Source organism: Electrona antarctica (genome assembly GCF_951216825.1).
Source record: "Electrona antarctica genome assembly, chromosome: 3".
Classification (NCBI taxonomy): domain Eukaryota; kingdom Metazoa; phylum Chordata; class Actinopteri; order Myctophiformes; family Myctophidae; genus Electrona; species Electrona antarctica.
In genome coordinates, this window is record NC_136808.1 from 15,186,710 (window position 1) to 15,212,025 (window position 25,316).

Sequence of the window (25,316 nt, forward strand, 5' to 3'; positions counted from 1 at the left end):
TTCCATGCCAATTTTCTTTTCACCTCATCGTCTACAAGTTCTCACATTTTCTCACAGTCAAGACTATTGACTATGATTTATTTATCTGTACAGCATAAGCTATGTATCATGTGAACACAGTGAATATTCTGTAGTAAGCCTAAAAATATAATAGATACATAAAATGTATGTTTCAGGTGCTGTGTATAGGGCACTACTGTATATATACCCTTAGAGAGCTATATATTTATAGCTAAATAATCTCATCCTTGCTTCCCCTTTCGTTTCTATTTGTAATAGTGGGATGCTATCACTGAGATGGATGAACAGAACAGGCCAATTCACACCTTTCAGGTGTGCCATGTGATGGAGCCAAATCAGAACAACTGGTTACGCTCAGGTTGGATCCAGCGGCAGGCTGCTCATAAGGTCTGGTGAACACCACCCTTTAACGCAAACACTTTTCTTAGGCTATAACACAATAGAGCGGAAATTGTAGCTCACCATATTTGGTTAAGTGCACATTTGATACACCAAATCAGTCCTTTTAACGATGTTACATGTACTGTACTAATCCCCTATTTCTGATAAAGCCGATATGCCATATGTCAATTGGTTCAAAAGGCTACCTGCAGTATGTAATGTTTTTCATATAGCAGTATTTAACAATGTTCTTCATGTCACATGTTGAGAGTCAATGACTCCATGTTTCTGTGCACCCAGGTATACGTAGAGCTACGGTTCACATTGAGTCAATGACTCAATGTTTCTGTGCACCCAGGTATATGTAGAGCTACGGTTCACATTGAGAGACTGCAACTCCATCCCATGGGTGTCTGGCACCTGTAAGGAAACCTTCAACCTATTCTACCTGCAGACCGACGAACCACTCGCTGCAGGGACACGCTTTCACCCTGCCGACTATGCCAAGGTAGAGGACCATTTTCATTGACCGAAACAAGTAGGCCTATCTGCGTTCTGCTAATGTGATACATTTGATTTGTACGGTAAAATGCTTTTTGTTTTTTTAATCATGAATTGAAGGTGGACACCATTGCGGCTGATGAGAGCTTTACTCAAACTGACTTAGGAGATCGTGTTTTGCGCCTCAACACTGAGATCAGAGAGTTGGGGCCGGTGACAAGAAAAGGCTTCTACCTTGCCTTCCAGGATGTGGGAGCTTGTATTGCTCTAGTGTCTGTCAAGGTCAGTCCACTAGCCCAGCCATTCCCAACCTGTGGGGTGGGCTGTGACAATACTGTATGGCCCCAAATAATTTGCAAAACACTGAGATTGTATTGTTAAAGGGATATTTCACTTTCAAATAAAATAAACATAAAATAAATGTATATAAAAAAGAAATGATGACAGTCATATTATTACCAGTTGCTTTTATATATTGTGGTGGTGGTGGTCCGTCGTCGTGTTGCACACAATGCACACGGAAGGAAGACAGTTGACTGGCATAGTATAGTATTGCTGCTGCTATATTATTATCACAACATGAAGTTATATCATAGACTCATAGTATAGTATTGCTGCTGCTATATTATTATCACAACATGAAGTTATATCATAGTATAGTATTGCTGCTGCTATATTATTATCACAACATGAAGTTATATCATAGTATAGTATTGCTGCTGCTATATTATTATCACAGTTATAGCATAGTATAGTATAGCCTGCTGCTGCTATATTATAATCACAACATGAAGTTATAGCATGATGTCGACCTAAATGGTGTTATATATGAACAAGGATAGGATGATAAACAAGTGCTGTCTTGTACATTTGCATTAAATTGCATTACACATTTTAACTTAACTTTTAATTTCTTAACTGCATTGCCATTGCACATGGCTTATTTGCTTGGTGATTCAAACTGTATCTAGTTAATAAATATCCTTTTTCAAATTATGAACTGCGACAACATTCTAATCTAGACAGTCAAGGTTATACTGCCTATTGGCCAAGGTTTTTATCTTATGTATCCAGCTCTCCTTACAAGACTGAAAGAGAGGTTTTTGCAGGTCTTTGAAGGATGGCTGGATACATAATCCATCCATCCATCCATCTTCAACCGCTTATCCCTAGTCGGGTCGCGGGGGCAACAGCTCCACCAGAGTGCCTCAGCAACATTAGTGACTTCTTCCTGGGGGATCCCGAGACGTTCCAAGGCCAGTGAGTCGATGTATTTCCTGGTCTGCCCGGGGTCTCCTCCCAGTGGGATGTGCCTCGAGGACCTCCCTAGGGAGACGCCCGAGAGGCATCCTAACCAGATGCCCGAACCACCTAAGCTCAACTCTCTTTTCAACAGTGTGGTACAGCGACTGCAATACCGCCCCTGCCGCTCCAATTCTCAATACATTTTTCGATATAAGTGACGTGAAAACATCTCTCTCTTGTTTGCAAACATAATTTATTCATTTTCTTTAAACCCACAAAGTCATCATGATCACCTTTTATGAAGCCATCTCGCATTTGAGTACAGATATATATTTAGAAGCATCAATTGTGGAATTTCCATTACAAAATCCTTGATTAAAATAGTTTTTTCAATATTCTAGGTGTTCTACAAGCACTGCCCATCCACTATGCGGAACCTGGCAGCCTTCCCAGACACTGTGCCGAGGCTGGACTCTTCCTCACTGGTGGAGGTGCATGGTGCATGTGTGGAGAATGCAGAAGAGAGAGATACACCAAAACTGTACTGTGGTGCTGATGGAGACTGGTTGGTACCTCTGGGCCGCTGTGTCTGTAGCATTGGACATGAAGAAATAGATGGAAACTGTCGAGGTGAGTACATTGTGTGTGTGTGTGTGTGTGTGTGTGTGTGTGTGTGTGTGTGTGTGTGTGTGTGTGTGTGTGTGTGTGTGTGTGTGTGTGTGTGTGTGTGTGTGTGTGTGTGTGTGTGTGTGTGTGTGTGTGTGTGTGTGTGTGTGTGTGCATTTGTGTTTGTACACATCACATTTTTTGTCTGTGTGGCTGTGTGTGTTAAAACTGTGTTATGCTACAATAAACTTGTGTTACTGAGTTGCAGTGGGACTCCGTAAGTAGCTAGAATGGCTTTCTGGTTGAAAGTGTGATAGAGAGAGCAAAAGAGAAGAAATAAATTGCATTGTAATTCTCTCATTCTGATCCTTGCAATCCACCTCTTGCATCATATCGTCTTGCTCCACTTGCGCTCTTAACACACTCGTCCTTTCTACCTTTACTCATGATTACCACCAGCCCTGCACCTGCGTCTATACTGTACCGTTTCACCCACTCCCTGTCTCCACACATCATCTCTGCTGTCCACCGTGTCATTCCCTCCTCCCTCTCTGCTCTGAGCCCGGCAGGGCTCTAATGTGCAGCATATACTGTGAACCAGACATTTATGACATTTATGAATCATCACTTCAGTACTCAAAGTCCTCTGTCCTCTCATGTCCCTTTATACATTACTTAAATTGTAGAGTCTTGCTTCTCAAATAGGGTTGCCATGAATCCAGTTTTCGAGCGGAGTGATTGGGTTTCAAATCATTTCTCCGGGCCCAGTCAAAAAAGTAAATGTTTAAAGGTCCAATAAAACATTTTTTATCCAACACACCGACCATGCATACTACTCTTTTAGAATACGGTAGTGTTTTTGCTCAAGAATTGATAGGTTGCTATTAACCAGTGTAAGCTGTTAACTTCACTCTATGTCGTCAGATGTTTTATTGGTTTCACACAGGATAACTGTTTAAAAAAGTTTAGTATTTGAATTACTATTATATTTTGTTACGCGTGATGAGCTTTGATAGTAGCAACGGTATTAATACTAGAAGCGCACTCACGTCTAGCACCACGCATCTGTGTTGTTCTTGTTTCTCCGTGAATATCGTGTGTCCGAGTGAGACACAAACCGTACATTTTGAATGAAGGCAGACATCGATGTGTCTCTGGCCACTGACCGTGACCGAGAGAGAGAGAGAGAGAGAGAGAGAGAGAGAGAGAGAGAGAGAGAGAGAGAGAGAGGTGAAATAGAGGTGTAGTGGCGTACAAAGTTGTGCGCCCCCGCTCCATGGGCACAAAATATTCTTTTGTGTAGGGATACATTATTTGCAATACATTATGATTAAATATCTCTTCTTACTGGCCAGCTAGCTTAAAGCATTGGCTTGTGGATTGCACATGCCCAAAAGCATGCATATTGCATATGCAGTATGCACATGTCTGGCATTCCTGTTCTCAGGTAAAATCTTGTTGGAAATGTGTTGATGTGTTTATGTGTATAAACTGTTATTTTGTTGTTTTATTGTATTTTGAGGACACCATCATCATTACTTAAAAAGCTGGGCAAGCACTCGGGTGGTGCAGTGGTCCCTGCCTGCCACCACGGGGGGTTGTTTGGGTTCAAATCCACCATGGTACAACCGGCTTTGTCGCGTCTACACGAACACAATTGGCTCGTGTTTGATAGTGGGAAGCCGAGCGGGGAGGGTGATAATGGTCATTGCACGTACTCTTAAGGGGTGGAGCCTGTCATGAGGGAGTGTTGGTGGGGAGGAGTAGGACGAAGGCTCTACGATGTAGTCTTCGTAGAGCCTACGTCCTCCCGGTGGGGGCTCCTCACTGGTAGGTGAGTCAGTAGGATACAACAGCAAGTGACTGACAACACAGAAATGTTTGTGGAGAGGAATTAATTGGCATAACGATTAAGTTGGGTAAGAGAGAGAGAAAAAAAAGCCAAGGGCAAAAGTTTGTATGGAAATTATTGTCTTGTGGAATCTTAAGGGAAATTCCAGAGCTCATTATTTACCAAACATACCTGAGAGGAAATTTAACAACCTTGATAGGGACACAAATGAATGTTGATTTGCCATTCACTATTTGCAAACACAATAAAAATGTCATATTGAAAGACCAGAAACAGCACAAATAAATAGATAAAGCAAACATATTGCCGCTCCAGACAGATTGTTCATATTTTGTGGGGCCAAAAATGGCTCTTTTGATAATAAAGGTTGCCAATTCATGTGTTGTAACATGAACCCTAGCGGTCTATGGGATAATAATTTGGCAAAATACATACAAAATATATAATAATATATAATATACAAGCTCACACATCGCAGTGCAACATTTGGTGAGCTTATAGATCCGTTATTTTCGGCAAATGAATTTGAGAGGGGAAAAGGAGCAGACCAGGTACAGAGCCCTATAGGAGACCAATGACCATAGTATAATGTTCATATTGTTGCCAGCAGAACTGAGTGAGCAAAGGTTTTAAGCGGATTGTTTAGTTGTTCCAGATACTCCAGTCTTTGGCCTGGTTTCTGCATTATATGATGGTACAGACAGGCTGTGGGCTAGCTGGCTAATTGCCTTCATTTGTTAGCTTCACAGCTAATTTAGCTTGCGACGGGTATTCTCTAAACCTTTCTAACCTTCTCTCTTTATTCATGGCTCATGCTGTCTTTTGTAATTAAAGCAGGTGCTAAAACTGAGTCTCTGCATTTTAACAATGATGGTGAACCCACCGCTATGTCATTTACTGTCCTTTACAGATGTCCCAGCTGGTTGGGGCGGGGGTATAAGATTCATGCTGTACTGATGTGCTTTCTCAGGTTAATACAGTGCAGTCGATATGTAGGGCAGGCTTATTTATTTGTATGTATTGTATGCTATACCTGCTGTCTTTTCCGTTCTTGTTTTTCCTTCTCTCTCACGTCCCCACAGATGTAGGTTTGGCTGCATACGTTTTTGAGAAGATATGACTGAATAGACAATGACAGTTCTACGCTGCCTCTGTGTCTCCTGTACAGTGCATAGCTGCTTCTCTCCTCTGTGCTATAGTTGTACCAGTGTGGAGTGTCAACATGGGCTATACCCAGTAGACACCTTCAAGCATTTTTGGGTTGCAGGCCTATTTTTATGGGTTGCTTCGCACGCAAATGTAATTTCCTATTTTTTATTTTATTATTATTTCAAAACATTTTCCCAAAAGAATCTAAAATGTCCCAAAAGAATTTCAGAGATGTAAAAAAAGGACAAAAACAATCTTGGGTTCAAGGGCTACTAAGTTCAGAAACCTGCCTACCTGCATGCAGTGACATATTTGGTAATTTTAAATGTTACGAGATGTATTATTATTATTATTAGTAGTAGTAGTAGTAGTAGTAGTAGTAGTAGTAGTAGTAGTAGTAGTAGTAGTAGTAGTAGTAGTAATAGTAGTAGTAGTAGTAGTAGTAGTAGTAGTAGTAGTAGTAATAGTAGTAGTAGTAGTAGTAGTAGTAGTAGTAGTAGTAGTAAATTATTACTGCAAGAACAATACAGTGATGTAAATAGTTTTTCAATGTAATGGGTCCTGGGACCCAGGGGTGGTCTTTTAGATGGGTCCCAGCCAGGGACATTTTAGGAGTACTACTTCAATGACCTTAGAGTACAGTATTGCATCCCAGGACCCCCAGAGGGTGACATGATTGCATCCTTTCTCAATTTTGAGGATGCAGGATGCAGGCTATTTGCATCACTGCAATAGCTTCTAATTCTCTGTCCAAAGCCCACCAGTGACACCGTAGAGTAGAGTAGACGGAAATGGTGCTTATAATGAGCATTAGTGAGGACCAATTATATGAACATAAGGATGAAAATGGGGTGAAGAGTTACTTTAAGTGATTAATTCATAATGTATTTCTTTGTAAGGTTTTGGTCACGGGGAGATACCAAAGTACTATTTTGGTTCTTGAGCTGAAAAGTTTGGGAAACACTGGTTTAAAGAGTGGTTTAGTAGTTAACTCCTGGTCCCTACAGGGAGCAGGAGTTAACCCTTTAACTCTTAACCGTTAACCCTTTAACCGTGGTAGCCCCAGGAGCTAACCCTTTTCCAACTATGGTCAAGTGCATTACGGAACAGTAAAACCTCAGTGTTCATTTAATGTTCATTTAAAATGGAATACTACACCCCATGTTTTGCTCCATCACATCAGTTACTCACCCCATGAAGCCTTGACATCATGGTTAATTTATTGTCTGTGTTGCATTCCTTCACAGTGAATATATAGAATCCAAAAACAAAGAGAATGCTTGATGAATTTAAGAAATTGTGTGTGTGTGTGTGTGTGTGTGTGTGTGTGTGTGTGTGTGTGTGTGTGTGTGTGTGTGTGTGTGTGCGTGCGTGCGTGCGTGCGTGCGTGCGTGCGTGCGTGCGTGCGTGCGTGCGTGCGTGCGTGCGTGCTTGCGTGCGTGCGTGGGGGAGGGATGACAGCAAGTCTATAGCAAAAATAATTTTATAAACTCACGGTTAATGTGTGAACTCAGCTGTGCATGCCCAAGCGTGCTCCTAGAGACTGTTTACACTGCAAGTGTTTTAAATAGTAAAGTTTCAGTGAAAATGTGGTGTTTTGGAAGTAATGAGGACAAGGACTGGATCCAGGACAGTTTGGATTATACTGTGAGAATTGTGTTGCCTTTTATATATGATCTTTGATGTAGTTTTGCGGTTCTTAATCCTGGCCCCCTATTTTATTCTAAAACTATTTCAGGATTCTTAATTCACCATGAAGGAATGCAACGCAGAAATTCGAAATGAATTCAAGGCTTCACGGAGTGAGTAATTGATTGGGGGGAAAGTAATTTTGCGGGGTGAGGACAGGTATTCCTTTACGCTGATGTAGGCCTACTGACAGTGATATGATACGCTGATGTAGGCCTACTGACAGTGATATGATACGCTGATGTAGGCCTACTGACAGTGATATGATACGCTGATGTAGGCCTACTGACAGTGATATGATACGCTGATGTAGGCCTACTGACAGGGATATGATACGCTGATGTAGGCCTACTGACAGTGATATGATACGCTGATGTAGGCCTACTGACAGTGATATGATACGCTGATGTAGGCCTACTGACAGTGATATGATACGCTGATGTAGGCCTACTGACAGTGATATGATACGCTGATGTAGGCCTACTGACAGTGATATGATACGCTGATGTAGGCCTACTGACAGTGATATGATACGCTGATGTAGGCCTACTGACAGTGATATGATACGCTGATGTAGGCATACTGACAGTGATATGAATTGGCTTGTCGTTGAAATGTGCTTGACAAATAAACCTGCTATGCCAGGCCTTGGCTATGTGCTGTCCCTGACCGTGAGGAACAGCCACAAATTAACTAGTATAGCAGCAGTATGGCAGGACAGAAACAAATTTATATACACAATTAATACATAATACATTATGTCTTGTTTTGGGGTTTTTTTGTTTTTCTTTCAGTTCACCAACTTTCGGTGTGTCACTCAATTCTTATGCAGCTGTGTGCGTGCGTGCGTGCGTGCGTGCGTGCGTGCGTGCATACATGGATGTATCTAGAGTCTTTTGCAATTTGCAAAGTGTTACTTTGAATTGTATTGCCTCTCATTAATCTATTGGGTTGGCCAGTTGACAGTAGACATCCGTGGATTATTTTTCTCTGGGAGGATTGTTTTGTGTGGGCTTCTCACCGTCATTTACCATAATGTTGCTCCTGCACAACTGCCGTTGTTCTGCATTTGTGCAGTTTGCAGGCAGTTGCAGTGAGTTTACTGTGAACTTGCCATGACTTTTGCTATCTCCTCGTTTTCATTTTGGAAAGTTGCTTCAAAGGACACTGTGATCAAAGCAGTCTGAGAGGCAGCATGGGGAAAGCGCATGCGAGGGAGTGATGATGTAGAGAGAGAGATTGCTCCCAAATGTAAGCACAGCAACACGTCCAGCTCTCGAAGCCAACTCCCTAAACCAAGCCAGTACGGCCGGCAGTGCTTATCAAACCCTGTTTTCTTTCCTTTTTTTTATTTATTCATTTCTTTGCACCAGTAGCACTCTGCCAGACGGTTTTGACATCTCAATTGAGTCCTTTATTATTCTATTGCTTTCAGTCAGTGTCAGCCACAAGAGGATTTACTCACATAGGCGGGTTATATCATGACCTAGATAAGGCAACATCGTAGCCCTAATGCTATTTGTTCCATGTCCTTTCGTCATGCAGCCATCTTCAAAAGTGCCACTGTGTTGAATGGGAACCAACTGCGTTGGGATTGCTTGTGACTAGAAAAGGCATAGGCTGGGGTGTTATAAGAGATCGATTCTGAATACCCAAAACATTTAATTACTTTGAACCTTTTTTTTTTATACTTTGCATTGAAAAGATTATGGTATGCTGTAATCTTTACTCACACACTGTGCTTGTAAATAATTCAACAAAATACTCACACAGTAGAGCCCTTGGTCTCCTAATTTCCACTTTCCCTCGAATAGCATTGCATCAGAAAAAGGGCAGAATTAGCGAGTCTACCTGTGGGTGTCATCATTATTTCCATCCCTACCGATCGAAGCTGTGGTCAATAAATACCTGTGACTACTTCAGAGTAATTTTAATGCTGATTGTAACTGTAGAGAGAGACCTAACTACTGCCCTGTGTGTCGGATGTACTTATTCCATGAGTTCTGAGCTGGTTACTCCTAAATTCCTAAACAGTTTATAAGATCCAACCGTTTTGAATACCATTACCAGTTTTTTCCCTTGTTTGGACACCATGGAGTTGATATAAACACAGTTTTGCAAGCAGGAAGGCTTTTTCCCTAATTTCTTCCAAATTTGTATTGCTAGCAGTAGCTAATATTTGATAAATGCTTTGAAATGTAGACAATTTTAGGCATATTGACACTTCTAGAGACACAAAGAACTAAAAACAAAAGGGTACAGTAAGTCATCTGTTGATTAGAATTGCTAGGAGATGGGAAGGTTATATTGGAATTTGGAAACAAAGGTTTTCTGGAGAGACTCCATCAAAGAGCCGCTCCAAAATGCGCTCCAATCAAGGTTAACCAGAGTGGACTTCCACTCGACAGCATACTCCTCCCTGCTCTCCTCTCTGTAAGACAGCAACTTGTGGTGCTTGGGTTCATGTCAGGAATTGTGGCCCTCCTCTATCTTCTCTAAGGACCCTCACAGACTCTCAGCTCATCTCTGTTCAGCCAGGCCAGAGCATCACTCATTCCCTGTGAAACTCGCCTCCATCTACATATCAAAGCTTTAGAGTCCAGGGTAAACATACGGACTCAGACTCCATCTGTTCCTGACAACATAAAGCCCAGAGTGAGTTGCCCACACCACAAATCAAAACAAGTCTAGATCTTATGTGATCACGCCTCAACAACTATGCCTCAATTTGACAAGTCACCTATGTAGGTGTTTTTTTAAAACTCACTCACAAGGCACTGCAGTGTCACCAGACACGTTATACTTAAACGAAAAGGTTACAATGTGATGCCATAGGGAAATTGATACATGGAATGGACTTTAATACACTCGCATTTGTCTTAATTTCGCAGGCATCCATTATCTCTGAATGCATGTGATGTTCCGGTATACAAAGTGTTACATTGTTGAGAGGCAAATATTACCTTTATACTAGTTACTTTGAAGATTTAGATATTTCTTTTTTTTTTACAAACATACACTACTCACTTAAGCCCTATTGTATACTTCATCTATTCAAACATAGCAGATCTACAACGCATCGTGACAGATTGGCTATTTTTGAAAAGGTTTGACGAATTTCTTTCTTTATGTACTCTACTTTCAAGAGTCTAATTCTGAATTCAGACATTTTCCTTGTAACAGAGTATATTGTAGTATTGCTACATTTATTTAAGTAAATAATCTGAGTACTTATTCCACCACTGGTTATAAGATACCCTTCTAGACCTCCTCACCGTAGGTGTAAAGGGTTAACTTCAACAGCTCTTTAAGCTGACATTGGATATTCCTCTGTTCTATTCAACCCCCTATGGAGGGCAGATTTTGCATTTTTGTCTGGCTGGTCTTTTGTTGAGAAGGATATGCACATACAGTGGTAGCTGTAAACAAAATGTCCACCCCCTAGGCCCCTACATCTTGTCCTTGTAGTAGAATCTGTGTATCTGTCAGTGTCAACTAAAGCAAGGCTGTAAAACAGCATCTGTGCTCAACCAATTATGCCCAGATAAATAAAATTAATGAAAGAAGATAAGAGCGGCAACATGGCGCACTTGCAGGAATCCCTCAATCCTCTAGCCCAGGGGTTCTCAACCTTTTTGGCTGGGGACCCCCGGAAATGCTTTGGCCAAGTCTCGGGACCCCCGCCCCGCCCCCTCCCGACCCCCAATATAAATTGACTGCTACAATAACCTTAATAATAGAGACAATACACCATAAATAAATACTGAAACCATAATCATTAGGGAAGGTGTATGCATGTACTATGTGTACTATATGTAAACTCTTCATTTCCACTTTACAGCTCAGTTACAAAAATAAATAAAAAATAAACTTTTTTATTTTTATTTTTTTGAAAATAATTTTGCTCTAGCCCAGGGGTTCTCAACCTTTTTGGCTGGGGACCCCCGGAAATGCAAATCTCGCGACTCCCGCCCCCACCCCCCTCCCCACCCACCACCAATACAAACATGCATAAATAACCTTCATAATAGAGAAAATATATCATATATGAATACTGAAAACAGATATAATCATTAAGGAAAGTTTATGCATGCACTATGTGTACTATGTAAACCCTTAATTTCCAGTTTGACAGGCATTAGTCCAGAGCGTCGCAGTCCCGCCCCCTGTCATGACGACGCCAGGCCCAGGAAATGATTCCCAATGCATTTTTCCCATAGACATTTCAAAAAGTATTTATTTAAAGACGGTTACGCCGCAGACAAAGCCAACTCGAGTCGTGACAAATCATGACAATAAACACAATATTTTGGACCAAACAAATAATTACATAGAAGAAAAACAACAAAAAAAGTGTTGTAACCTGCCGTTTTTCTTCTTCTTTCTAATTCTTTTTTTGGCCCAAAAATGGTGTTTGTTGTCATGATTTGCCACGACAAGAGTTGGCTTTGTACGACGCTTAAAAGGTCTTTAAATAAATACATTTTGAAAAGTCTATGAGGAAAATGAACGGAGAATCATTTCCTGGGCCCTGGTTGGGGGCGGGACTGCGACGCTCTATACAGGCATTTGTCTGACACCCTACCCCAAACCCTAAACTAAGTTTAGTTTTGACCTCCCACGCATGTCGGGAGCCACAAGTTAGTTTGAACTAATCACTTTTTACTTTTAAAACTTTGATGTGACAATAAAATGTTGATTCTGATTCAGATTCTGAATGAATTTGAACCATAGTTTTGTAATGTATCATTTCGTATTTTTGGTCATTATGGAACTTGCGAGTTAGCCGTGGGATGCCACACTGTGAGCAACTCAGTTATGAGAAGATAACGGCACTTCAGCAGGGAGACCACCCTCAGTATGATGTGTGTGTCAGCATGATGATGGTGCCTATTAACCTTTGATGGCAAATGTGAGTCTTTAGTTTTTTCTAATGACTTGTGGGTGCTGGGTTCTTTCCAGCTTATACCAGAGCTCATGAAGCAGCTGGAGATTCAAATGAAGCTATGCGTCTGTTGCCATTGGCAGGAGGTCAAAGTAATATCCATGAGAAGTGAACCATCATCAGGACTTTAAGATTCATTACTCTTCTCATTAGGAATATGTCTGCAGCCTGATTTTGTGGTTGATGTGTGCGGCTATGCCTCAGCGTCTCTGTTTCTTTTGTGCAAAGATTTGGATTTAAATGTTCAACACTCTCCTCCTACAGATTATAAACTGATAGTTCTGCTTCATAAATTACTTATTGTAATTGATAATTGATACCGTGTGTGTGTGTGCGTGCGTGCGTGCGTGCGTGCGTGCGTGCGTGCGTGCGTGTTTATGAGTGTGTGTAGTGGTTTGCTGAGATATACAGTATGTCCTCCTATATAGTGCTTTACAGTTGATAGACTGTACAGTGGGTACAGTATATTCATTCATGTATTCATGTAGGCTACTGTATAGTGATAGGTGTACACCTCGGCTACCATTACATTATGCATACAGTAGGTGTGGTTTGGGCATTACAATAATGAAACCAATCACCGTGCCGGATGCCATCGCCTTTAAGAGAAGACTGCGCAACCATTATCCATTGATAATGGCTAATGGCTATACATTATCCATTAGCCATTCTCCCTGGTGCAATCTTGCCTTTCACCCTCTCTGCCCATCATGGAAGAGTGACACGCGTCGCTGCCTTGGAATACATTTATATTTGATACAGAAGCTTGTTTTGTGTGTCGAGAAGCTCCTCTATCTATCATCCACTCCGCGACCAACACAGTCTCACAGTCACAGTCTCATTCACAATAAAGCAGGGACTTCGCTGACCATTTGGTTGCCCTACGCGTATGTTTGTGCTGCCCCCCCAACCCCCTGGCGGGTAAGGCATGGCATACACTAGGGCCCATGTTTACTTTATTGTTAGACTGTACTTATACTGTAGTATGTCATTCACTCATTCAGAAATCCAGTGCTGACATATTGGTCCGACAGGACAGTAATATATTTGATGTTAATTTATTACATTTTTATTCATATTTACCTTGGCTTGGTTATTGACTCTTACCTCTCAGATATTTCATTCATTGCTGCTGGTGCTCCAGTGACACCTGCATTTCCCTCCAGGAAATAAATCCTGGAGGGAATCCATGATCCATGATGAAAACAGCTTGACACCTTCCACACCTTGTAACACTGGATTGAACAAGTGCAGTCTACTGCATGCTGTTAAAGGAAGGCCTAATGGTAATAGTTCATTACTGCCCTTTGCCATACCAGAGGGTGGCCAATTGAAACTGAAAATATTCAGTTTCAACCCAAGATGTTAGGAGGTGAAACCTGCAGGAATTATTTGAATCAAGAAAGCTGTTGATAGCCACATTTAACTATTGATATATTATTTATTTGCATCTCCCCATATACAGACACACACATGCATGCATGTAGCCCCATTATGTGCCCTCTCCCTACGCTCATTCTGTAGCTCCGAGATGAGGTCACACACAGGGCCCCTCCCACCCCGTTCAGAAACGGCGCATGTTTCCACAATTCCACGATTCTTACCCTTTTCTAAACAATGAATCAAAAACGTGAAGTGGCGTGAAGGGTTTACACTAATCCAACGTCAACAACGCCAAAGAAAATCCAACTTTAAACGGTTACGAGCGTTACAGCAGTTGGTTTAGTCAGCCGCTTCCATGTTTATCAAGGGATTTGTGCGTGTGCGCGTGCATGTCGAGTGAACTGAAGTCAGTTGGAAATTTTCGACCAGGGGAGGCGCCGGGGAGGCGCTAAAGCTTTTCAACTTCCTTGAAAAACATGCTAAACAACCGCTACACGCTCGTGTAACCGTTTAAAGTTGGATTTTCTTTGGCGTTGTTGACGTTGGATTAGTGTAAACCCTTCACGCCACTTCACGTTTTTGATTCATTGTTTAGAAAAGGGTAAGAATCGTGGAATTGTGGAAACATGCGCCGTTTCTGAACGGGGTGGGAGGGGCCCTGTGTGTGACCTCATCTCGGAGCTACAGAATGAGCGTAGGGAGAGGGCACATATGGGGCTAGCATGCATGCAGGCACACACACACACACACACACACACGCACGCACGCACGCACGCACGCACGCACGCACGCGCCACATCTATGCAATTGCAGTATTATCTATTATGGCTTCATTTTGCTCTGCAGAAATGGTCAGGGGGAGCAGGAGGCAATCCACACTGGTTATTGTGATTGTCTGATAAGCTAAACAGGAAGAGAGGCAGGAGCAGGAAGTGGACTGAAGCAAAGACGGTGATATAAGATCGTGGGAGAAGAAACGGCCAAATGGTGGAATAATATGAGTGTTGAGGGATAGGAGGCAAAAGGAGAGTCGTGGAGTTAATTGAGAGAAAGAAATGAGGAGGGAGAGCAAGATGGTGGAGCAATTGAGGAAATAATGATGGTGGAAAGAGAGGCAGAGTGAGGATGCTGAGATGAGAATGCTCAGGTCAGCAGACCTGTGCTGCCGACTGTAATTGCGCTTCCATAAGGCACTATTTCTATGTAAATAGTCAAATGATTTAACAGCTGTGAAGTGAAGAATAGAGCTACTCTGATAAGAAGCCATCTACTATCTCATTCCAATGAAATCTACAGTAAAATGCTCAAAATATATGCTTTTCTTTTCTGTCTGAAAATTTCCAACAGCTTAGTATGTAGCTCTTGATTGGAATGCCATTTGATATGTAAGGGATAAGGTATGGCTGAGTGGTCATTGTTTATAGATAAATCACCGACAGGCTGATTAACCACAGACGCGTAGCGGAGGTGGTTAATTAGCCTGAAGGAAGAGCAAATAGCTCAGGAAGTGACACATTATTTAGAACAAAAGCTACATTCTAAGCCATACGTTGTGTTCACTGCTTATGCTGCTTTATATGGCATTACTACATTAAAGTGGCCTGACTTTATTATGTTACTTTCCCAACCCTGTATGCAGATTTCCTGAAAAGCCTTTTAGATCCTGATCCAGTTCGGTAGGTTCACTGGAAGGCACAATTTGTTAGACTTATAGTCACTAGCACATGCTAATGGAGGTAACAGTGATCCAGTCTGACTCGTGAATAAGGTCCGGTCATAAAAGAGGAAAGAGTCATAAGCCGGCACTTGGGAGTTGAAATCAAAATGGCATGACATTGTTGCATGAACTCTCTCTAACCATCTTCCAATCGTCTCTCTCCAGCTTGCATGCCTGGTTTCTACAAGGCGTATGCTGGGAACATACCATGCTCCAAATGCCCTCCACACAGCGCCAGTCATGACCAGACTGCCACATTCTGTCACTGTGACAAAGGCTTCTTCCGAGCTGTGAAAGACTCTTCAAGCATGGCTTGCACAAGTCAGTAATATACAGTATACTCTACTGTATGTGTGCGTTATGTTCTGTATTTCTCTGCCTGTCTAAAGTTAAGTCAGATACAGTCCTGTCTTTATTGTTACGAGCTTTGATTCTTTGTTACTACTTGACCTTTTCCTGCCAGCAGGTATACTGCACAGTATGAGATTTCTCTCAATATGATTCAGTTTAATTAAAAACAAACGTGTGTGCACCATTTTATCTTTATTGTAAAAGTATACTACTACTATTACTACTACTAATAATAATTATTATATCTCTCTAAATGACTCTACTGCCTCTCTAGAACCCCCCTCAGCTCCCAGGAACCTGGAGTCATTTGTGAACGACACAGCCCTCTTCTTGCAGTGGACCCCTCCCAGTGACACCGGAGGCAGGAAAGACCTCACCTACAACATCCTGTGTCAGCGCTGTCATGGCGATGACAGTAACGGCGGCGTGTTGCAGTGTGAGCCGTGCGAGCCCGACCTGCGCTTCATTCCTCGGCCACTCGGTCTGACGGGCACCTCAGTGGCGGTGGTAGATTTTGCCATGCTCACCAACTATACTTTCCACGTGGAGGCTTTGAACGGTGTTTCGGGGATGGACGCATCTGCACGCTCCCTGGCCAATGTTACTATCACTACACATCAAGCTGGTGAGTCAAAATTCTGTCTTTTTTACAGTGTCATTTTGTTTCTCTGTGTGTCTTCCCTGTTCTCTCACCTGTGCGAATATTCGAAACGGCATCCCTGTGTAGAATGATATTAATTATCGTCACTGTCGGGTTAAGGGCCTGGTTTCCCAAAGGACACCTCTTACACCATGGTGTAAGAGGTATGGTGTTGCACATGCGCAGTTGCCCTCTATAACCCTGTGTGCGGCCTAATTGGCTGCATGGCAGCCAATCAAACACTATGTCCTTTTTTGGGAAACACTGTCAAACACAACAACATAGAAATACACAACCTAGACTAGAGCACAGCCATACCTGTCCTCATTGCGCACGTAAGGCCTCCTGCATGAATACACAGACCTGTTTCCCTAAAGCCTCTTTAGCCTACACACACCTGTCAACATGTGGCAGTATTAAAACCATTCGCAGAGAAATGTGTGGTGCGAGTGGTGACTTTCTTCATCTCATTTAAATATAAAAACTTTGAAATTAAGGCCTACTTCAGCATCAAAGAAATTAAATTGAATTACATTTTCTTTCTCTCTCTCTCGGAGTCGGCTTAGCTAATTTAATATGGAGAGAGGGAACGGTGTGCACCACCACGCACGATAGTTATAGGGCGCGTTCGGAAATACCGCACCGGAGCGCACTAAACTATTTGTTTGCATTGCACAGTGCGCTCAGCCTGCAGTAGGCTATGCACTCTCCGAACGCGCCCATAGTTTCTGCCACTCCCCAACCCATCATGATGATTTTAATTATTTTGTTGTTATTTATCATGTCATGATTATGAATTGAATACCCAGGACCTGATCAAACTGCTCACTCAGCTCTGGGCTGGGTGAGCACTTCATGTAGATGTAAGGGCTGCAAATGTTGCAGGTGCGTAAACCAGGTTGCGGGTGCGTGTGACACACGAGCGCAGGGCCGTGCAGAGAGCACTGGGGGGGCAGGGGCTCAAACTCCAGAAAAGGGCACATGTGTGGGCGCGCGCAGCGCGCGCCGATTTTTGGGGGTGGTCTTTTTGTGGAGTCCTTCCCTTGTGCCCTTTCATGTCATTGGACAGTAAAATAAGCAATATGTTCTCATTAGTCTGAAACTAAAACTGACTGATGGCAGATTAAAAGATAATTCATTATGATAGTGGAATTTATCATTACTTGTCAAATGTTCGTCTTGAAGGGCCAATGGCACTTATTGGCCCCCCACACAAGCCCTTATTGGCCCCCCACATAAGCCCTTATTTGCCCCCACACATAAGCCCTTATTTGCCCCCCACACAAGCCCTTATTGGCCCCCCACATACTCTTTTTGCCCCCCCCCCCCCCCCACACACACACATAAGCTCTTATTTGCCCCCCACACAAGCCCTTATTTGCCCCCCCACACAAGCCCTTATTGGGCCCCACACAAGCCCTTATTGGCCCCCCACACAAGCCCTTTTTGGCCCCCACATAAGCCCTTATTGCCCCCCCACACAAGCCCTTATTTGCCCCCCACAAGCCATTATTTGCCCCCCAAATAAGCCCTTGTTTTCCCCCCACACAAGCCCTTATTGGTCCCCCACATAAGCTCGTATTGGCCACCCCACCACATGCCCTTTCCATCAAAAAGAATCGAAATTAAACAAACATGTTCAGGCCTACTTCAGCATGAAAGACCACCAATACAAGCTAGTTAATTCAGCATTCTTTTATTGACCGGTCAGGCCGGCCTGGTAGGTTATAGTGAGTCTTTAAGAAAACATCTAAAATTCATATGAGTGCAAATCCCAGTGAGTAACGGCCGAGCTACACCGGTAGTCTGTGTGCGTCTGTGCATGGAATTTACTTTGCACGTACAGCGTGTTTGGAAAGATCCAATGTATAGCGGACAACCGGATAGGCCCTGGATATGCATGCCCTAAAAATAGGATTGGTTCTATTTTTTTCACATGCACGTATATTGTCTCCCAAATGGAGACAGTGGAGCAAATCTGCACGCGCCCACATATATGGTGTAGCCAGGAGCATTTCGCACGCGCATTATTTTCACGGACTGCGCATACGTCACACACATACGTGCTCGGTGTAGCTCAGCCGTTAATGATGGAATTTCTAACGATGATGCCAAATTCACTTTGATTAGATGAAGTCAAGTATTCATCATGAATCAAGTATGAAGCACTAAGAATATATCATACATGCACTTCAGTCTACGTACCAGTTATCAAGTATCAATTATGCATACATATAGTAAAATAATTACATATAAATGCTAGTTATATTTTTCCAGAAGGAAATGCTGAAAGATAGAAACTCATTGTTGCACTGCAGGTCCTGGCTAGTGGCTACCTATGTCTATTTTTACCTGCAGATGAGCACTCTTAAATCCCTCCAATTGCACAATATTTTACCTACAGATGAGCACTCTTAAAGCCCTCCAATTACACAATATTTTACCTGCAGATGAGCACTCTTAAAGCCCTCCAATTGCACAATATTTTACCTGCAGATGAGCACTCTTAAAGCCCTCCAATTGCACAATATTTTACCTGCAGAGGAGCACTCTTAAAGCCCTCCAATTACACAATACTTGAGCACAAAATGCATTAAGACTACTAGACCGGACCTGCTCGGGAAGGATGCAACCTTGTATATCCAAAACTGTCAGGAATAAATAAATAATAAAATAACCTGTTTTCCAATGTTATTTAGTCAGAAACTCTTGTAAATAACTTTTCAACAAAGATGTGGACTAATGCATTAGGATAGGAGCAAAGCTTTACATGCTTTCACGCACACCAATGGGTGCACTTTACAAGTGCATGTTCATCCTTGCATTGTGTGTGTGTGGGACTGTGTGTGTGTGTGTGTGTGTGTGTGTGCGTGCGTGCGTGCGTGCGTGCGTGCGTGCGTGCGTGCGTGCGTGCGTGCGTGCACGAGTGCAGCTACAGGCTGCTACAGCGCAGATGAAGATGTTGATGGCAATGTAGCAGGCAGGGATTTCCCCTCAGGCAACAATTGGCTGGTCACCCTGCCTGACAGGCGGTGCAGTGCTCTCTCTCTGTCTCTCTGCCTTTGAGCACTTTGCAGACCCTGAGCGAGCTGACATACTGTAGCAACCGTGTGTCCTGCATTTACACTATAACACCCTAATGACCAGATCAGGAGAACATTCAAGAACGGTTGTATGTTGGATTTAATTAGAATCCTGGTGAGCCAGAGAACACTCTGTTTGGCATGTTGGCACCAAGGGTGCAACATGGTTTGAATAATTCATGTACAGTACATACTTTAGATTGTGAAATAATTATGAAGCACGCTGATCTTATCTTACGTATGATTATGTGCTTGTTCATATGAAATACGATGGCCAATAATAAAACCCTTAGTACATGCTATATGCTATAGATTCTTATATGTCTTTACTTACTTAAGCAGTCCAGTTTTTGTTCATTTGTTATTTAGCAGACCCTGTTGTACAGAGGGACTCAAAGGCTTAATTCCTCTGTCAATTCAATTCAATTCAATTCAATTCAATTCAATTCAATTCAATTCAATTCAATTCAATTCAATTCAATTCAATTCAATTCAATTCAATTCAATTCAATTCAATTCAATTCAATTCTATTCTATTCTATTCTATTATTGTGCCAAATCACAATAAGTTGTCCCAAGAGACTTTACCTAATAGAGTCGAGGCCAATTGTCACGTTTCCCCCTGAGCAAACATTTGGTGATAGTGGCCAGGAAAAACTCACCTTTTAATGGGAAGAAACCTCGAGCAGAACCAGCCTCTAGGGCGCGTAGTCGGCTATCTGCCTTGACCATGTTGAAGTGAAAGAGAGAGAGAGAGACAGAGGACGAGAGAGAGAGGAAGAGAGAGGGTGCGGGTGGAAGGGAGAGAGAGGGGAGAAAGAGAGGAGAGCTACAAGATGGACAGCAGCAACAAGAATAATAACAACAACAATAGTAACAATGACAGTCCACAGTGGTATTCCATGGAAACCCTCCAACCACAGCTGCGATCTGCAATCACCATCCATGGGAGCCTGGGAGACGAGAATGCACAAAAACTCTGTCAGCAGGGTGACAAGCAGCACGTCTGTCAGGATAGCAAAAGCCAAAACAACAGTCAACATAGTTTCCAAGACAACTTCAACGATACACAGTAAAATCCTCAGTGTTAATGTTACCCTGAGATTGTACGCATGGAACATGTGTCCATTTGGTTCCATTTGTAGAGTTACAAATTGTTAAATGATCACTGGGGATTTTACTGTGTACATGCACATGAAGGCATACCGTATGTGGAGATTGTGATAGCCTAAAGCCTAGTTTATTCTCTGTTGCACGTCTGTGTTGCTCGTTAAAATAACAGATTTTTTGACGAGCGACACCATTACGTGACAAAGTATGAATGGGCTAATGTGTTCCATGCGGACATGTTCATACCACGATGGAAGATGTCCTGGTAATGGCAGGAAGAGAATTCCAGCAGGGGCAATCCTGGAAGAGGAGTCAGAAGTGGAGTAACAACTAAGTGGAGTTGTATGTCCAACTGTACGTAAATGCTGAGTATCCGGTGAGTACAAGACAGACTAGAAGTATGCTGTACAGTTAGTCCATGACTTGGAGGCATTGGGGATGTACATGCTTGCTTGTGTAGCCTTGAATAACAGCCGCAGGGTTTTTAAATGGGGAATATTGAGGACAGAGTGATGATAAGGTACAACTTTGTGTGGTTTAACACAAGGCCTTCTCAAACTCTTGCAGGTTCCGGAGAAAATACTCAGCAAATGTACTGTCAGCTGGAGGGTGACTAGAGATTGGACAAGAACCGTGGCTGAGAGTACCTGCCTGGTAAAGAAATGATTGATTCAGCAGATGTAGCAGTGTCGACTGAATATCTATGGGAAATTGTTGTGGCTATGATGTAGTCTTTGCATGACAGTTAGTTGGCATACAGACATTCATGAGAGTCGAAACAGGAGTCATTGTGTCACTGTCAATGGTGATGAATAGGCCTGGCAGAAGACAGGACTTTGGGTGGATGGATGGATGGATGGATGGATAGACAAATAGAAAGATAGACAGTGCTAACAAACCCACAATCTGTCCCATAAAAGGACTGGCCTAAAGTATTTGGTTTGGTTCTGCAGTGCAGTTATTATTATTTTTATTTCCAAATGACTGTTTTATGTCACCACCAGACGTATCGGAAGGCAGAGATCATCTGGCTATATGTGACACTAGTGTGTGTACAGCCCAGAAGTGAAGTAGGCGTCATTACTCCAGGAACAGAACACAATGTATAGTGTGAGTGCCTGGTTGAGGAGCTACTGGCACAAAGGACTGACCAAGTCGCTCTGTCTTGTCAGCAGTTGTAGCAGAGTAGAACACAGAGCCATTCTTGACACCAGATAAAAAAAGCACCTGACAAATACAGTAGGAAGTGAACAACTCCAGAGCAGATCCCCCAGATCAGCAGGGTTAGCAAGCAGCAGCTGGTGAAACACTGCAGCCGAAAGCAGCTCTGAGACCATGACGATAGAGGAGAGTGAAGCCTGATTTATACTTGGTTGCTCGCCGTATCGCACACTGACAATAAGTAATCTACAAGCTCACGAGTGCGACACCTTATGAGCTTGTAGATCGTCTATTTTCGGTGCGAGCCACTGCTGTGCAATTAAGTATAAATCACCTTTTTTCCTTTTTTTTTAATAGTTTTTATTGTTCATACCAGCAGCAAAAAATACAGTATCTCGCATGATATAAGGGAGAAAAGAAAAAAGAGGGGGTACAAACTTTTTTAATTTTTTTCCCTAGAGCAGTGTTTCCCAAAAACAATTCTGCCAGGGTACACTTTTCATAGCCAAAAAATCACAGGGCACACCTAGATGTGTTTTATATATAGTTTTATATATTTATATTTAACAAATATATTTTGTAATATTAATATATTTTATTTCCTGACCTACCAACACGAACACAAATGCTTCCATCACGTCACGCATGATCAACAAAGTGATCAACAGTGCACACACAGAAAGTTAAGAACGTCTTCACCGCTAGTGTCTGTGACACGCTGAATCACACGTGTTTGTTCACCGCAGCCAGGCAAGAAAGTCTTCTCCCTAAAGTTTCCATAAAGTTCACTTGAAAGTTACGTTTGAGAAACTTATATAATTATGAATAAGCATGAAGTGCTAGATGTTCAGAAATGGTCGGGGAGGCGTCGGCGAGCACTTTTATCGGCGCTGGATCTTCTCGCAGCTCCTTTCACACACAGCGAGCAAAACCACGCCAATCAAAGCCCGATTTTACGTCAGATCGGGGGTTTTGTCGGCGAGCGCCAAAAATGCTCCCCGACAGCATAATCGGAGCAAATATCGGGCAGTGTGTACGAGCCATTAGGGGCAACATTTCAAAGTCGACTTTGAAAGTTCAAAGTCAGAGACAGTCAGAGACAGTGACGCAGAGACAGTGATGCAGAGACAGTGAAGCAGAGACAGTGACGCAGAGACAGTGACGCAGAGAGAGTGACGCAGAGACAGTGACGCAGAGGCAGTGACGCAGAGACAGTGAAGCAGAGAGAGTGACGCAGAGAGAGTGACGCAGAGAGAGTGACGCAGAGAGAGAGAGAGAGAGACGGCATACTATAGCATGCCATTTTCTCATCATTTTTGAGGATTTGAAAAAAAGACGAAAATCACTCCGAGACCATGGACTATATATAGCCCATGGACTTGTAATACACACACGCACGTGCGCACACACATACACAGGGCACAGCAGCACGGTACAGTACAGTACAGTACAGTACAGTACAGTACAGTACAGTACAGTACAGTACGGTAAGGCACAGCACAGTACAGTATGGAACAGTACAGTATGGGACAGTATTGTACAGTACAGTATTGTACAGTACCGTATAGTACAGTATGGCACAGTTCAGTACAGTACAGTACAGTACAGTACAGTACAGTACAGTACAGTACAGTACAGTACAGTACAGTACAGTACAGTACAGTACAGTACAGTACAGTACAGTACAGTACAGTACGGTATGGTAAGGCACATCACAGTACAGTATGGAACAGTACAGTATGGGACAGTATTGTACAGTACAGTATTGTACAGTACCGTATAGTACAGTATGGCACAGGTCAGTACGGTACAGTACAGTACAGTACAGAAGAGAAGAGAGCAGAACAGAGGAGTACGGTACAGTACAGTGGAGTACGGTACAGTACAACACAGTCCAGTCCAGTCCAGTCCAGTCCAGTACTGTACTGTACTGTACTGTACTGTACTGTACTGTACTGTACTGTACTGTACTGTACTGTACTGTACTGTACTGTACTGTACTGTACTGTACTATTAATAATATTAGAGTAATATTAGAAAGTGTTTTACATATGTTGGCCTCCTGGTGGCGCTATAAAGAGCAGATGTGAAAAATTCCAGGCAAAGGTTTTTCCTTTGCCTCTAGGGAGTTGGCATACAAAGTTATCCACAGATCCGTGCAGTTAGAGGTAAAAACACTTTTTGGCCAGTTATAGCGCCACCATGAGGCTGAGTTGAAAATGTTCATGTGGCATTTCTTCCTCGGCCTAGTGGGAATGTGCGTGCACAATTTCACGGAAATCACACGATGTGTTCATGATTTGCAGCATTTTGTTTGAAACTGAGCACAAACTGCGAACTTTGGAAGCCAATCTTAGCCAATCAGGATGGAGTCTGAGAAATCTGAAAGACCCGTTTCATTGAATGGCTGTAGAGAGACTGTATACCAATTTGCGTGATGTTTGGACACAATCTGTAGGTGTACTGTCCAAAAACTTGTTTTGCACAAAGCGGCCTCCTGGTGGTGCTATAACAGGCCCTTCTGGAAATGTTGGGGCAGAGGTTCATCATTGGCATCCAGGGAGTGTGTGTGCAAAATTTGGCATCGACCGGGTTAACGGTGCCGGAGATTAGCTGTTCACAGACGGAAGGACGGACACACACACACACGGACACACGGACACACGGACGGACGGACGGAGTGCAAAACATACTCTCTCCCCATGCCTTCGGCCTGGTGGAGACAATTAATCTACAAGGAGGTACTTTGTAAAAAAGCTGTCAAGATAGCAAACCACCCCTCTCATCCACTCTGCAGGGAGTTCGACTACTCTGGTAGACGATACAAAGTGCCAAAAGCTAATCGTAACATTTTTTTTAATTCCTTCATCCCAAATGCCATTAAGGCACTAAATGATACCATGTCTCGCTAGATTTGTTGTTTTTTCAATGTATTTGCCACTGTTGTCCTGCACTTTTCTGCCATGAGAAAATAATTGTGTAAGTGTTGTTGCTGTTGTTGTTGTTTGTTTTTTACTTTTGTTGAGACCGAAGACAAATTTCCACACGTGGACAATAAATGAAACTAACTAACTAACAAACTAACAATGTTTTTTTTTTGTGGCTTTCGCCTTTTATTTTATATTTTTTTTATGGAGGGACAGACAGTAGGCTGTCCCTCACCCCCCCCCCCCCCCCCCCCCCCCCCCCCTATGCATAATTGCACATCAACCTGCAATCAGTGGGTGAGCACAAATCACCCTGCTTGCTTGAGTAAAGCTCAGTTTAGGACTGTACATTTGCCAAAAGGAACAGATCTTCAAACTATCAATGCACCACAGATAAAATAGTCATTTTCCATTTACAGTGCAAAATACTTTAATGTGTAATGGCTTTTCCAAGTCTGTGACATATAATTCTCATCAACGCTTTGGCATCTAATTGTCAACTGCTGTTATCAGCCTGTTTCTGCCTTTTAAAATATCAATTTGAGAATTTAGATG

General features: G+C 42.7%; 1 protein-coding gene across 1 annotated transcript in view; it reads left to right on the forward strand.

Annotated features, from left to right (window-relative positions):
- Positions 1-25,316, forward strand: part of epha6 (eph receptor A6) — a gene marked incomplete at its 5' end in the record, with an annotated part of 76,887 nt that overhangs the window by 17,850 nt on the left and 33,721 nt on the right. Inside the window, 6 exons of the mRNA XM_079497258.1 lie at positions 280-408; positions 761-910; positions 1,024-1,185; positions 2,550-2,778; positions 15,655-15,810; positions 16,115-16,465. Coding sequence (XP_079353384.1) covers positions 280-408; positions 761-910; positions 1,024-1,185; positions 2,550-2,778; positions 15,655-15,810; positions 16,115-16,465 — 1,177 coding nt within the window. The remainder of the gene's footprint in view (positions 1-279; positions 409-760; positions 911-1,023; positions 1,186-2,549; positions 2,779-15,654; positions 15,811-16,114; positions 16,466-25,316) is intronic.